The sequence below is a fragment of the Nerophis lumbriciformis genome, linkage group LG27, assembly GCF_033978685.3.
Source record: "Nerophis lumbriciformis linkage group LG27, RoL_Nlum_v2.1, whole genome shotgun sequence".
In the NCBI taxonomy this organism is placed as follows: domain Eukaryota; kingdom Metazoa; phylum Chordata; class Actinopteri; order Syngnathiformes; family Syngnathidae; genus Nerophis; species Nerophis lumbriciformis.
In genome coordinates, this window is record NC_084574.2 from 20,731,403 (window position 1) to 20,743,515 (window position 12,113).

General features: G+C 40.0%; 1 protein-coding gene across 6 annotated transcripts in view; it reads left to right on the top strand.

Annotated features, from left to right (window-relative positions):
• The window catches only part of rptor (regulatory associated protein of MTOR, complex 1), a 442,693-nt gene that overhangs the window by 383,182 nt on the left and 47,398 nt on the right, over positions 1 to 12,113 (top strand). For 4 of the 6 annotated variants that reach the window (XR_009818028.1, XR_009818029.1, XM_061988411.1 and 1 more), the window contains exon 30: positions 7,967 to 8,014. The exons of the other annotated variants lie outside the window; for them this stretch is intronic. Coding sequence is in view for 2 of the 4 variants with exons in the window: in XM_061988411.1 (XP_061844395.1) it covers positions 7,967 to 8,014 (48 nt within the window). In the remaining 2 variants the exon portion in view is untranslated. The remainder of the gene's footprint in view (positions 1 to 7,966; positions 8,015 to 12,113) is intronic. 6 annotated transcript variants of the gene reach the window in all.

Genomic DNA, 12,113 nt, shown 5'->3' on the forward strand with positions numbered 1-12,113 from the left:
CGAACAACTTTGTTTTTGTCCTGATTAAGAGGACGGTGGAATGGTTGGAGTGGGTTGAAAAATGTGGAAGGAGTAGTCACCAGAAAAAAGGGTTTGGAAAAAAAGGGAATTCTGAGAATTCCTGGAATTGTTTTGAACCAGGAAAAATTATAATTTGAATTTCCAGGATGAGTGGAATGTGTTGAAGGTGGAATGGTTTGAATCGGTTGAAAAATGTGGAAACAGTGGAAGTTTGAAAAATGGCCAATTAATTTTAAAAAGGAAAAATGTCCCTGGAAATCTGGGAATTTTTCCAGTTCAAAAAACAACTTTGTTTTTTGTCCTGATTTAGAGGAATGTTTGAACAGTGGAACGGTTGAAGCGGATTCAAAAATTTGGAAGGAGTAGTCGCCAGAAAAAAGGGTTTGGAAAAAAAAGGGAATTCTGAAAATTCCTGGAATTTTTTTTATTTTGGAATAATGATAGTTTGAATTTCCAGGATGAGTGGAATATGTTGAAGGTGGAATGGTTTGAATCGGTTGAAAAATGTGGAAACGGTGGAAGTTTGAAAAATGGCCAATTAAATTTAAAAGGGAAAAATGTCCCGGAAAACCTTGAATTTTGGGTAATCCGGGAATTTTTCCAGTTCAAAAAACAACTTCGTTTTTTGTCCTGATTTAGAGGAATGTTTGGACAATGGAACGGTTGAAGCGGATTGAAAAATGTAGAAGGAGTAGTCGCCAGAAAAAAGGGTTTGGAAAAAAAAAGGGAATTCTGGGAATTCCTGGAATTTTTTTGAACTTGGAATAATGCTAGTTTGAATTTCCAGAAAGAGTGGAATATGTTGAAGGTGGAATGGTTTGAAGAGGTTGAAAAATGTGGAAATGGTGGAAGCTTGAAAAATGGCCAATTCATTTTAAAAGGGAAAAATGTCCCGGAAAACCTGGAATTCTGGGAAATCTGGGAATTTTTCCAGTTCAAAAAACAACTTAGTTTTTTGTCCTGATTTAGAGAAATGTTTGGACAGTGGAACGGTTGAAGCGGGTTGAAAAATGTGGAAGGAGTAGTCACCAGAAAAAAAGGGAATTCTGAGAATTCCTGGAATTTTTTTGAACTCGGAATAATGATAGTTTCAATTTCCAGGATGAATGGAATGTGTTGAAGGTGGAATGGTTTGAAGAGGTTGAAAAATGTGGAAACGGTGGAAGCTTGAAAAATGGCCAATTCATTTTAAAAGGGAAAAATGTCCCGGAAAACCTGGAATTCTGGGAAATCTGGGAATTTTTCCAGTTCAAAAAACAACTTAGTTTTTTGTCCTTATTTAGAGGAATGTTTGGACAGTGGAACGGTTGAAGCGGGTTGAAAAATGTGGAAGGAGTAGTCATCAGAAAAAAAAGGTTTGAAAAAAAGGGAATTCTGAGAATTCCTGGAATTTTTTTGAACTTGGAATAATTATAGTTTCAATTTCCAGGATGAATGGAATGTGTTGAAGGTGGAATGGTTTGAAGAGGTTGAAAAATGTGGAAACGGTGGAAGCTTGAAAAATGGCCAATTCATTTTAAAAGGGAAAAATGTCCCGGAAAACCTGGAATGCTGGGAAATCTGGGAATTTTTCCAGTTCAAAAAACAACTTAGTTTTTTGTCCTGATTTAGAGAAATGTTTGGACAGTGGAACGGTTGAAGCGGGTTGAAAAATGTGGAAGGAGTAGTCACCAGAAAAAAAGGGTTTGAAAAAAAGGGAATTCTGAGAATTCCTGGAATTTTTTTGAACTCGGAATAATGATAGTTTCAATTTCCAGGATGAATGGAATGTGTTGAAGGTGGAATGGTTTGAAGAGGTTGAAAAATGTGGAAACGGTGGAAGCTTGAAAAATGGCCAATTCATTTTAAAAGGGAAAAATGTCCCGGAAAACCTGGAATGCTGGGAAATCTGGGAATTTTTCCAGTTCAAAAAATAACTTAGTTTTTTGTCCTGATTTAGAGAAATGTTTGGACAGTGGAACGGTTGAAGCGGGTTGAAAAATGTGGAAGGAGTAGTCACCAGAAAAAAAGGGTTTGAAAAAAAGGGAATTCTGAGAATTCCTGGAATTTTTTTGAACTTGGAATAATGATAGTTTCAATTTCCAGGATGAATGGAATGTGTTGAAGGTGGAATGGTTCGAAGAGGTTGAAAAATGTGGAAATGGTGGAAGCTTGAAAAATGGCCAATTCATTTTAAAAGGGAAAAATGTCCCGGAAAACCTGGAAATCTGGGAATTTTTCCAGTTCAAAAAACAACTTCGTTTTTTGTCCTGATTTAGAGGAATGTTTGGACAGTGGAACGGTTGAAGCGGATTGAAAAATGTGGAAGGAGTAGTCGCCAGAAAAAAGGGTTTGGAAAAAAAAGGGAATTCTGAGAATTCCTGGAATTTTTTTGAACTTGGAATGATGATAGTTTCAATTTCCAGGATGAATGGAATGTGTTGAAGGTGGAATGGTTTGAAGAGGTTGAAAAATGTGGAAACGGTGGAAGCTTGAAAAATGGCCAATTCATTTTAAAAGGGGAAAATGTCCCGGAAAACCTGGAATGCTGGGAAATCTGGGAATTTTTCCAGTTCAAAAAACAACTTTGTTTTTTGTCCTGATTTAGAGAAATGTTTGGACAGTGGAACGGTTGAAGCGGGTTGAAAAATGTGGATGGAGTAGATGAAAAAAGGGTTAGAAAAAAAAAAAAATTCCTGGAATTTTTTTGAACAAGCAAAATAATAGTTTGAATTTCCAGAATGAGTGGAATATGTTGAAGGTGAAATGGTTTGAATTGATTGAAAAATGTCGAAATGGTGGAAGCTTGAAAAATGGCCAATTCATTTTAAATAGGAAAATTGCCCGTAAAACCTAGGATTACGGGAAATCTGGGAATTTTTGTAATTTGTCAAGGGAAAGCCTGCGATTCACGTGGAGGCTGTACAGTTTGAAGTTGGAACGGTTTGAATAGGGTGAAAAATGTGGAAGGTAGAGCGTGCCAAAATCTGGAGAAGACGAAGAAATAGATGAATTTTGGTGTAGAAAACCATATGCTTTGGAGCATTCACACAATAACAATTGGAGAAAAAAGATCTAAAAATTTTTTTTTTAAATATTTTCATCATTGCCTGATCTCTTTATGTCACAAGTAAAAGTCCAAATAATGGCTAGTTTCAACTTTGCTTGTGTCAGCCTCAGTCAGTAGAGCGGTGTGGACATAAATGTGTTCTGCTGAACTACAAATACGTGTCAAGTTGAGTGAGCCATTCAAATGAGGAGAAGAGCAGTATTTAAAAAAAAAAAAAAAAATTATAATAATAATCGCAAATCTCATTTGTGTTTCATTTGATGTAATATGTATAATTTGTGGCCACAGCATTTGCTTTGTGGCTGACTGCAGTCACGCTTCTGCTTTGTGTTGTGGCTTTTTTTTCTCTTCAGCTGCAGTAAAAATGTTCTCATAAAACAATGAAAGCATTATCTGCATCCATTACCATCTTCATGTGTGATGTGCCTTTTCATACAGCATCTCCACTACGTGTTTTCAATTAGGCAAACATTTGGCTAATTTCTTGTGACCAGGAGGAGTGAGTGTATTAATGAGCGAGTGTATTATCAGTGCAGAGGTGTTGGCCCCTCGCTGTGTGCACATAAAGTGAGAGCCACATAGTCGCTGCAGGGACCTGGCACAAGGCGGCGCACTAACAAGCATACAGTAGCTGTATTGTGACACAAATTGCCTCAAGAGGCTTGTCCGCTTCCACAGTGTGCCTCATTTTCTCTCTGACTCTTTTGACTGCTGCGTGTGCACTTGGTGACCAAGTCCGTCTCTGCGCCACATTTTATTGTCGATGAGGTCCATTTTAGCATAATAAGACACTCCAGTTTGTTTGAGAGGTGCAGCGGCAGTTTGTGGTACAAACAGTTTAGAGTTGCTCCCTTTTCTCGATTGTGAAATTGTGTGACTGTGAAGTGCATTCATGCATAAATGTACAAAACCCAAAACCAGTGAAGTTAGCATGCTGTGTAAATGGTAAATAAAAACGGAATACAATGATTTGCAAATCCTTTTCAACTTATATTCAATTGAATGGACTGCAAAGACACGATACTTAACGTTCGAACTGGAAAACTTTGTTATTTTTTGCAAATATTAGCTCATTTGGAATTTGATGCCTGCATCATGTTTCAAAAAAGCTGGCACAAGTGGCAAAAAGAACTGAAAAAGTTGATAAATGCTCATCAAACATTTATTCGGAACATCCCACAGGTGAACATGCTAATTGGGAACAGGTGGGTGCCATGATTGGGTAAAAGCAGCTTCCGTGAAATGCTCAGTCATTCACAAACAATGATGGGCCGTGGGTCACCACTTTGTGAACAAATGCATGAGTAAATTGTCCAACAGTTTAAGAACATTTCTCAACCAGCTATTGCATGGAATTTAAGGATTTCACCATGTACGGTCTGTATTATCATCAAAAGTTTCAGAGAATCTGGAGAAATCACTGCACGTAAGCGGTAAGGCAGAAAACCAACATTGAATGCCGGCATCTGTGATGGTATGGGGGTGTATTAGTGCCCAAAGCATGGGTAACTTACACATCTGTGAAGGCACCATTAATGCTGAAAGGTACATACAGGTTTTGGAGCAACATATGTTGCCATCCAAGCAATGTCTTTTTCATGGACGACCCTGCTTATTTCAGCAAGACAATGCCAAACCACATTCTGCATGTGTTACAACAGCGTGGCTTTGTAATAAAAGAGTGCGGGTACTAGACTGGCCTGCCTGTAGTCCAGACCTGTCTCCCATTGAAAATGTGTGGCGCAATATGAAAAATACCAATAATAAAATACCACAACAGAGACCCCCGTACTGTTGAACAACTTAAGCTGTACATCAAGCAAGAATGGGAAAGAATTCCACCTGAAAAGTTTCAAAAATTGGTCTCCTCAGTTCCCAAACTGAGATACTTAATGTTCGAACTGAGAAACTTATTTTTTTGCAAATAATCATAACCATAGAATTTAATGGCAGCAACGCATTGCAAAAAAAGTTGGCAGAGGGGCATTTTTACATGGCCTTTCCTTTTTGGAGTGTTTTTTTATGCGCACATGTTAAAAGTGCAATTTTAGTATCAATGATGCGCATTTATTAGAATAATAGAAGGAAGCTTATGACAAGCAGAAAATAATAATTTAAACAATTTTCCCTAAAATACACATTGAGGCCGGGAAGTGTCATTTATGCAATTAGTTGAACAAGGTAAGATTACTCTAATAAAAATATTAGCTGGCGCTCTCGCATCTAACCATTCCAATGTCATAATATCCAACTCATTCCCAACTTGATGGACAGTTATTGACACATTCCAACATTTTCTTTAACACACATAGAAATTATTTATACAAGTTCCACATTTAAAGCATTCCCACATGAAGACACTCAGCTCATTAAGGACATTAAAGACTAACAATTTTCAACATCTCAAAAATTCACACTTTTCCCTTTTTTTTTCATATATACAAACCCCGTTTCCATATGAGTTGGGAAATTGTGTTAGATGTAAATATAAACGGAATACAATGATTTGCAAATTCTTTTCAATCCATATTCAATTGAATGCACTACAAAGACAACATATTTGATGTTCAAACTCATACATTTTTTATTTTTTTTTGCAAATAATAATTAACTTAGAATTTCATGGCTGCAACACGTGCCAAAGTAGTTGGGAAAGGGCATGTTCACCACTGTGTTACATCACCTTTTCTTTTAACAACACTCAACAAATGATTGGGAACTGAGGAAACTAATTGTTGAAGCTTTGAAAGTGGAATTATTTCCCATTCTTGTTTTATGTAGAGCATCAGTCGTTCAACAGTCCGGGGTCTCCGCTGTCGAATTTTACGCTTCATAATGCGCCACACTTTTTCGATGGGAGACAGGTCTGGACTGCAGGCGGGGCAGGAAAGTACCCGCACTCTTTGTTTACGAAGCCACGCTGTTGTAACACGTGCTAAATGTAGCTTTGCATTAAATAAATAAATAAATGGGTTGTACTTGTATAGCGCTTTTCTACCTTCAAGGTACTCAAAGCGCTTTGACACTACTTCCACATTTACCCATTCACACACATGTTCACACACTGATGGAGGGAGCTGCCATGCAAGGCGCTAACCAGCACCCATCAGGAGCAAGGGTGAAGTGTCTTGCTCAGGACATGACGAGGTTGGTACTAGGTGGGGATTGAACCAGGGACCCTCGGGTCGCGCACAGCCACTCTTCCACTGCGCCACGCCCATTGTCTTGCTGAAATAAGCAGGGGCGTCCATGAAAAAGACGGCGCTTAAATGGCAGCATATGTTGTTCCAAAACCTGTATGTACCTTTCAGCATTAATGGTGCCAGCTTTTTTGAAACATGTTGCAGGCATCAAATTCCAAATGAGCTAATATTTGCAAAAAATAACGTTTTCCAGTTGGACCATTAAGTATGTTGTCTTTGCAGTCTATTCAATTGAGTATAAGTTGAAAAGGATTTGCAAATCATTGTATTCTGTTTTTATTTACCATTTACACAACGTGCCAACTTCACTGGTTTTGGGTTTTGTACTTAAGTGGTAAACAGTAAATGTTAAAAGTATATCAAACAAACCTTTAACGAAGTGATCGCTGCAAACTTGTGCATTCTTCGACTATGTTCCCTTGGATTAGAGTGCATGCCACTTTTCTCATTGTCATTTTGTAAAATCTTGCACTCTTCCGCCCTTCTTCATTACTTCTCGAGGAACTCTAAAGAACATTTTTACAATTTGAACGGTTCCAACAGCCGAAAACAAGGCCAACATAGGGCATTTGGGGCGCTATAGCTCGGTTGGTAGAGCGGCCGTGCCAGCAACTTGAGGGTTGCAGGTTTGATCCCCGCTTCCGCCATCCTAGTCACTGCTGTTGTGTCCTTGGGCAAGACACTTTACCCACCTGCTCCCAGTGCCACCCACACTGGTTTAAATGTAACTTAGATATTGGGTTTCACAATGTAAAGCACTTTGAGTCACTAGAGAAAAGCGCTATATAAATATAATTCACTTCACTTCCTTTTTCTTGGAGAAAGGCTAAATGGCGCCAAGTACCCATTGAGAAGATATTTAATGAGCCCCACATGATGTCATGTAAATCCAAGCAATACAACACTAAAACATTAATGCTATTCTAAACATTTAGGATCCTTTGAACCTTCCAGAATTCAACATATTCCTCACAGGATTTCAGTTCCACTTCAGCAATTTCTACACAAATTGCCTTTTAGAACTTTGCGTTATTTTTCCATTTGGAGCATAGCTTCAGTAAACGCAATAACGTCAAAGCTAATTAAAAATGACACAGGTCACTTTGTGCTGCCAAAATCTAAATCTCCTCTGTGGGCTCCCACTCATTATTCTGATCCCATCTCATCCCTGCCCTCTGGTAAAGACTCCTCTGTGCTCTCTTTATTCATTCAGCAATAACCATTTCTGTTGTTCCTCTGCTTGTTTTTTAATGGTTCTTCTTGTTTTGAGAGGCTGAACAAGGCAGCGTGTTTCCACTATTAATACAATTACACATCCGCAGTCTTGCAAAAATCATTTGATGCTCATGAATTGGCAGAGTTTTATTTAGCGCCCCAGGTTTTGGCTCACTTCCAGACTTATTCAGCAGCCTTTCTCCCTGCGGTAAAACCATTTGGATTTGTTTCTGTCAGGTTTTAAGGCTGAAGACTCACATGTCGGCATTTTTAACAATGGGGCATCTCTTTCTGCCCCTTGTCTACCCTGCCATTTAGGAATTTCTTTGTTGGGACACAGAAGCCTTGTTCATCCCTCTGCCATGTGAATGGAAAGAAGGAACGCTGTGTTGTGTGCGTGCATTTTATTTTGTCTGTGCTAATTTGTTGCTTGCTTTGTTGCATGCCTCCCTTCCATCTGCTCTCCGTTTGCTTACAGGTTTGGCCAGAAGGGTCTCCATCTATCTTGACCGGAGTAAGCAAGGAGGTGAGTGAGCTTCTTCTTTTCCTCTTCTCTCTCGTGTGCAGTTTTAAGTGCATTAAAATAAAACAACCGCAAGTTTGCTTTCGCTTCCCTGTGCCATCCTGACCATTCATACACTATATTGCCAAAAGTATTTGGCCACCTGCCTTGACTCACATATGAACTTGAAGTGCCATCCCATTCCTAACCCATAGGGTTCAATATGATGTCGGTCCACCTTTTGCAGCTATTACAGCTTCAACTCTTCTGGGAAGGCTGTCCACAAGGTTGCGGAGTGTGTTTATAGGTATTTTCGACCATTCTTCCAAAAGCACCACACTGGTGTTGGTCGAGAAGTCCTGGCTCTCAGTCACCGTTCTAATTCATCCCAAAGGTGTTCTATCGGGTTCAGGTCAGGACTCTGTGCAGGCCAGTCAAGTTCATCCACACCAGACTCTGTCCTCCATGTCTTTATGGACCTTGCTTTGCGCACTGGTGCACAGTCATGTTGGAAGAGGAAGGGGCCCGCTCCAAACTGTTCCCACAAGGTTGGGAGCATGGAATTGTCCAAAATGTTTTGGTATCCTGGAGCATTCAAAGTTCCTTTCACTGAAACTAAGGGGCCAAGCCCAACTCCTGAAAAACAACCCATCACCATAATTCCTCCTCCACCAAATTCCACACTCGGCACAATGCAGTCCGAAATGTACCGTTCTCCTGGCAACCTCCAAACCCAGACTGGTCCATCAGATTGCCAGATGGAAAAGCGTGATTCATCACTTCAGAGAAGGCATCTCCACTGCTCTAGAGTCCAGTGGCGACGTGCTTTACACCACTGCATCCCACACTTTGCATTGGACTTGGTGATGTATGGCTTAGATACGGCTGCTTGGCCATGGAAACCCATTCCATGAAGCTCTCTGCGTACTGTACGTGGGCTAATTGGAAGGTCACATGAAGTTTGGAGCTCTGTAGCAACTGACTGTTAATTAATTAATTAATCGGCAACTATTTTTATAATCGATTTAATCGATTAGTTGTTGCAGCCCTAATCCATTCCATCATCTAATTCCACATACGGATATGCTAAAGGTTTTAAAGGCCTTCTGAAATGCGATTTTCTTATTTAAACGGGTATAGCAGGTCCATTCTATGTGTCATACTTGATCATTTCACGATATTGCCATTTTCTTGCTGAAAGGATTTAGTAGAGAACATCGACGATAAAGTTCGCAACTTTTGGTCGCTGATAAAAAAGCCTTGCCTGTACCGGAAGTAGCAGACGAGTAGCGTGACGTCACAGGTTGTGGAGCTCCTCACATCTGCACATTGTTTACAATCATGGCCACCAGCAGCAAGAGCGATTCGGACCGAGAAAGTGACGATTTCCCCATTAATTTGAGCGAGGATGAAAGATTCGTGGATGAGGAAAGTGAGAGTGAAGGACTAGAGGGCAGTGGGAGCGATTCAGATAGGAAAGATGCTGTGAGAGGCGGATGGGACCTGATATTCAGCTGGGAATGACTAAAACAGTAAATAAACACAAGACATATATATTCTCTAGTAGCCACAACACAACCAGGCTTATATTTAATATGCCACAAATTAATCTCGCATAACAAACACCTCCCCGCTCCCGTACATATAACCCTCCAATACAACTCAAACACCTGCACAACACACTCAATCCCACAGCCTAAAGTACCGTTCACCTCCCCAAAGTTCATACAGCACATATATTTCCCCAAAGTCCCCAAAGTTACGTACGTGACATGCACATAGCGGCACGCACGTACGGGCAAGCGATCAAATGTTTGGAAGCCGCAGCTGCATGCGTACTCACGGTACCGCGTCTGCGCATCCAACTCAAAGTCCTCCTGGTAAGAGTCTCTGTTGTCCCAGTTCTCCACAGGCCAATGGTAAAGCTTGACTGTCATCTTTCGGGAATGTAAACAATGAAACACCGGCTGTGTTATCCGGCACAACAGTCAAGGGGTCCATTCTACGGCGGGGGTGCGTTATCCGGCACAACACCTGCCGCAATACACCGCTTCCCACCTACAGCTTTCTTCTTTGCTGTCTCCATTGTTCATTGAACAAATTGCAAAAGATTCACCAACACAGATGTCCAGAATACTGTGGAAGTTTGCGATGAAAACAGACGACTTAATAGCTGGCCACCATGCTGTTCCAAAATGTCTTCTACAATCCGTGACGTCACGCGCTGACGTCATCATACCGAGACGTTTTCAGCAGGATATTTCGCGCAAAATTTAAAATTGCACTTTAGTAAGCTAACCCGGCCGTATTCGCATGTGTTGCAATGTTAAGATTTCATCATTGATATATAAACTATCACTGCGTGGTCGGTAGTAGTGGGTTTCAGTAGGCCTTTAAGTGTATAATGTTTTAATAATATTAATACTGAAAATGTGGACTAAAACGACCCCCTTTTTTTTTTTTTTTAATGGCTGATTTGGCTCTCCACTCCAATCTGAAGTCGACACAAGTGGTCCACCACGTATTAATTGGGCAAGTCGATATAAACGGGACAGACCTTAGCAGGTTACCCTGTAGTTACCTTTGTGACCATGTTTCATACATCACATCACACTGAATGTCGGTGTACTCTCGCTGCACCATCAGGTGTATTTGTCCTATTAAAAGTTTCTGCTGGCATGTGGCGGAATATCACATTTTTCTTGTATTTTCACCATTGGAAAATGATGATTGGGTAGTATGAGGGAATAGTTAAGATGAAGGTCAGAGATAATTGGCTCAGTACTTCACCTTCTGACAAAGGCAGAGTTAGAAAAAATTAATAATCGCCGCTTTCAACCAAACATTTTCCTTGGCTGATCCCTCACCCGCCATTGTTGAAAGTAGTCCTGTCGCTGGTTTATCACTACTTAATTGGAAACATGCCGCTGCCACCCAGTATGTAGCAGTAGGACCAGCTTGTTAAACTCGGGAGGAAACAGTGAAACTAAAGGATGGTTGTGTGGCACACACTGAAAAGCCGTTCCTGTGCTGCTGCTGCATTAATATGCAGAGGCTGTCACAGGAACAGTAGCAGCGGAGTGTTGGGCAAAAAAGGAGGCAAGTGTTTCTTTAAGAAGACATGTTCTCCTTAAGTAAGCCATGCAGGGCAAACATAGTTAAACAGTTGGATAGTCAGAGATGATGCCAAGGGGGCTTGAGAATCATATGGGAAATTAAAGGGTCAAATAAATATTCTCATTATCACGCTGTGAGTTCTCATCAATGTTTGACATCAGTGGAAGCGAAGTTCTTGCATTGGAATTCCGATCAAGAACCATCTTACTGAGTTGCAACCACGTGACCTAGAGACACTTAATGGGTAAAGTTCCCATATGGATACTGTCTATTTACTTCCAGCTGTGCAGGTTTTGGCCGATTATAAAGGTTATGAGCCAAATATAAAAGCCAGATATCAATAAAAAAAAATTAAAATAAATGTGATTGAAAGGATCTATGCCACTGGTGTCAAACTCAATGTCCGGGGGCCAGATGTGGCCCGCCACTTCATTTTGTTTGGCCCTCGAAAGCCTGGAAATAGTATGAATCAATAAAGTAGTGTAACTGTTATTACTAAATGTATTATTTCTTTCTATTTTGGGAGAAAAAAAAGAAATGTACTCCATGTAATCGCAAATGATGTTAACTTAAATATTGTCTAATTATGCAAAAATATATCATCAAACATTCAAACCATTTTTTAAACTACAAACCCTGTTTCCATATGAGTTAGGAAATTGTGTTGGATGTAAATATAAACGGAATACAATGATTTGCAAATCATTTTCAACCCATATTCAGTTGAATATGCTACAAAGACAACAGATTTGATGTTCAAACTAATAAACTTTTTTTTTTTTTTTTTTGCAAATAATCATTAACTTTAGAATTTGATGCCAGCAACACGTGAAAAAGAAGTTGGGAAAGGTGGCAATAAATACTGATAAAGTTGAGGAATGCTCATCAAACACTTATTTGGAACATCCTACAGGTGAACAGGCAAATTGGGAACAGGTGGGTGCCATGATTGGGTATAAAAGTAGATTCCATGAAATGCTCAGTCATTCACAAACAAGGATGGGGC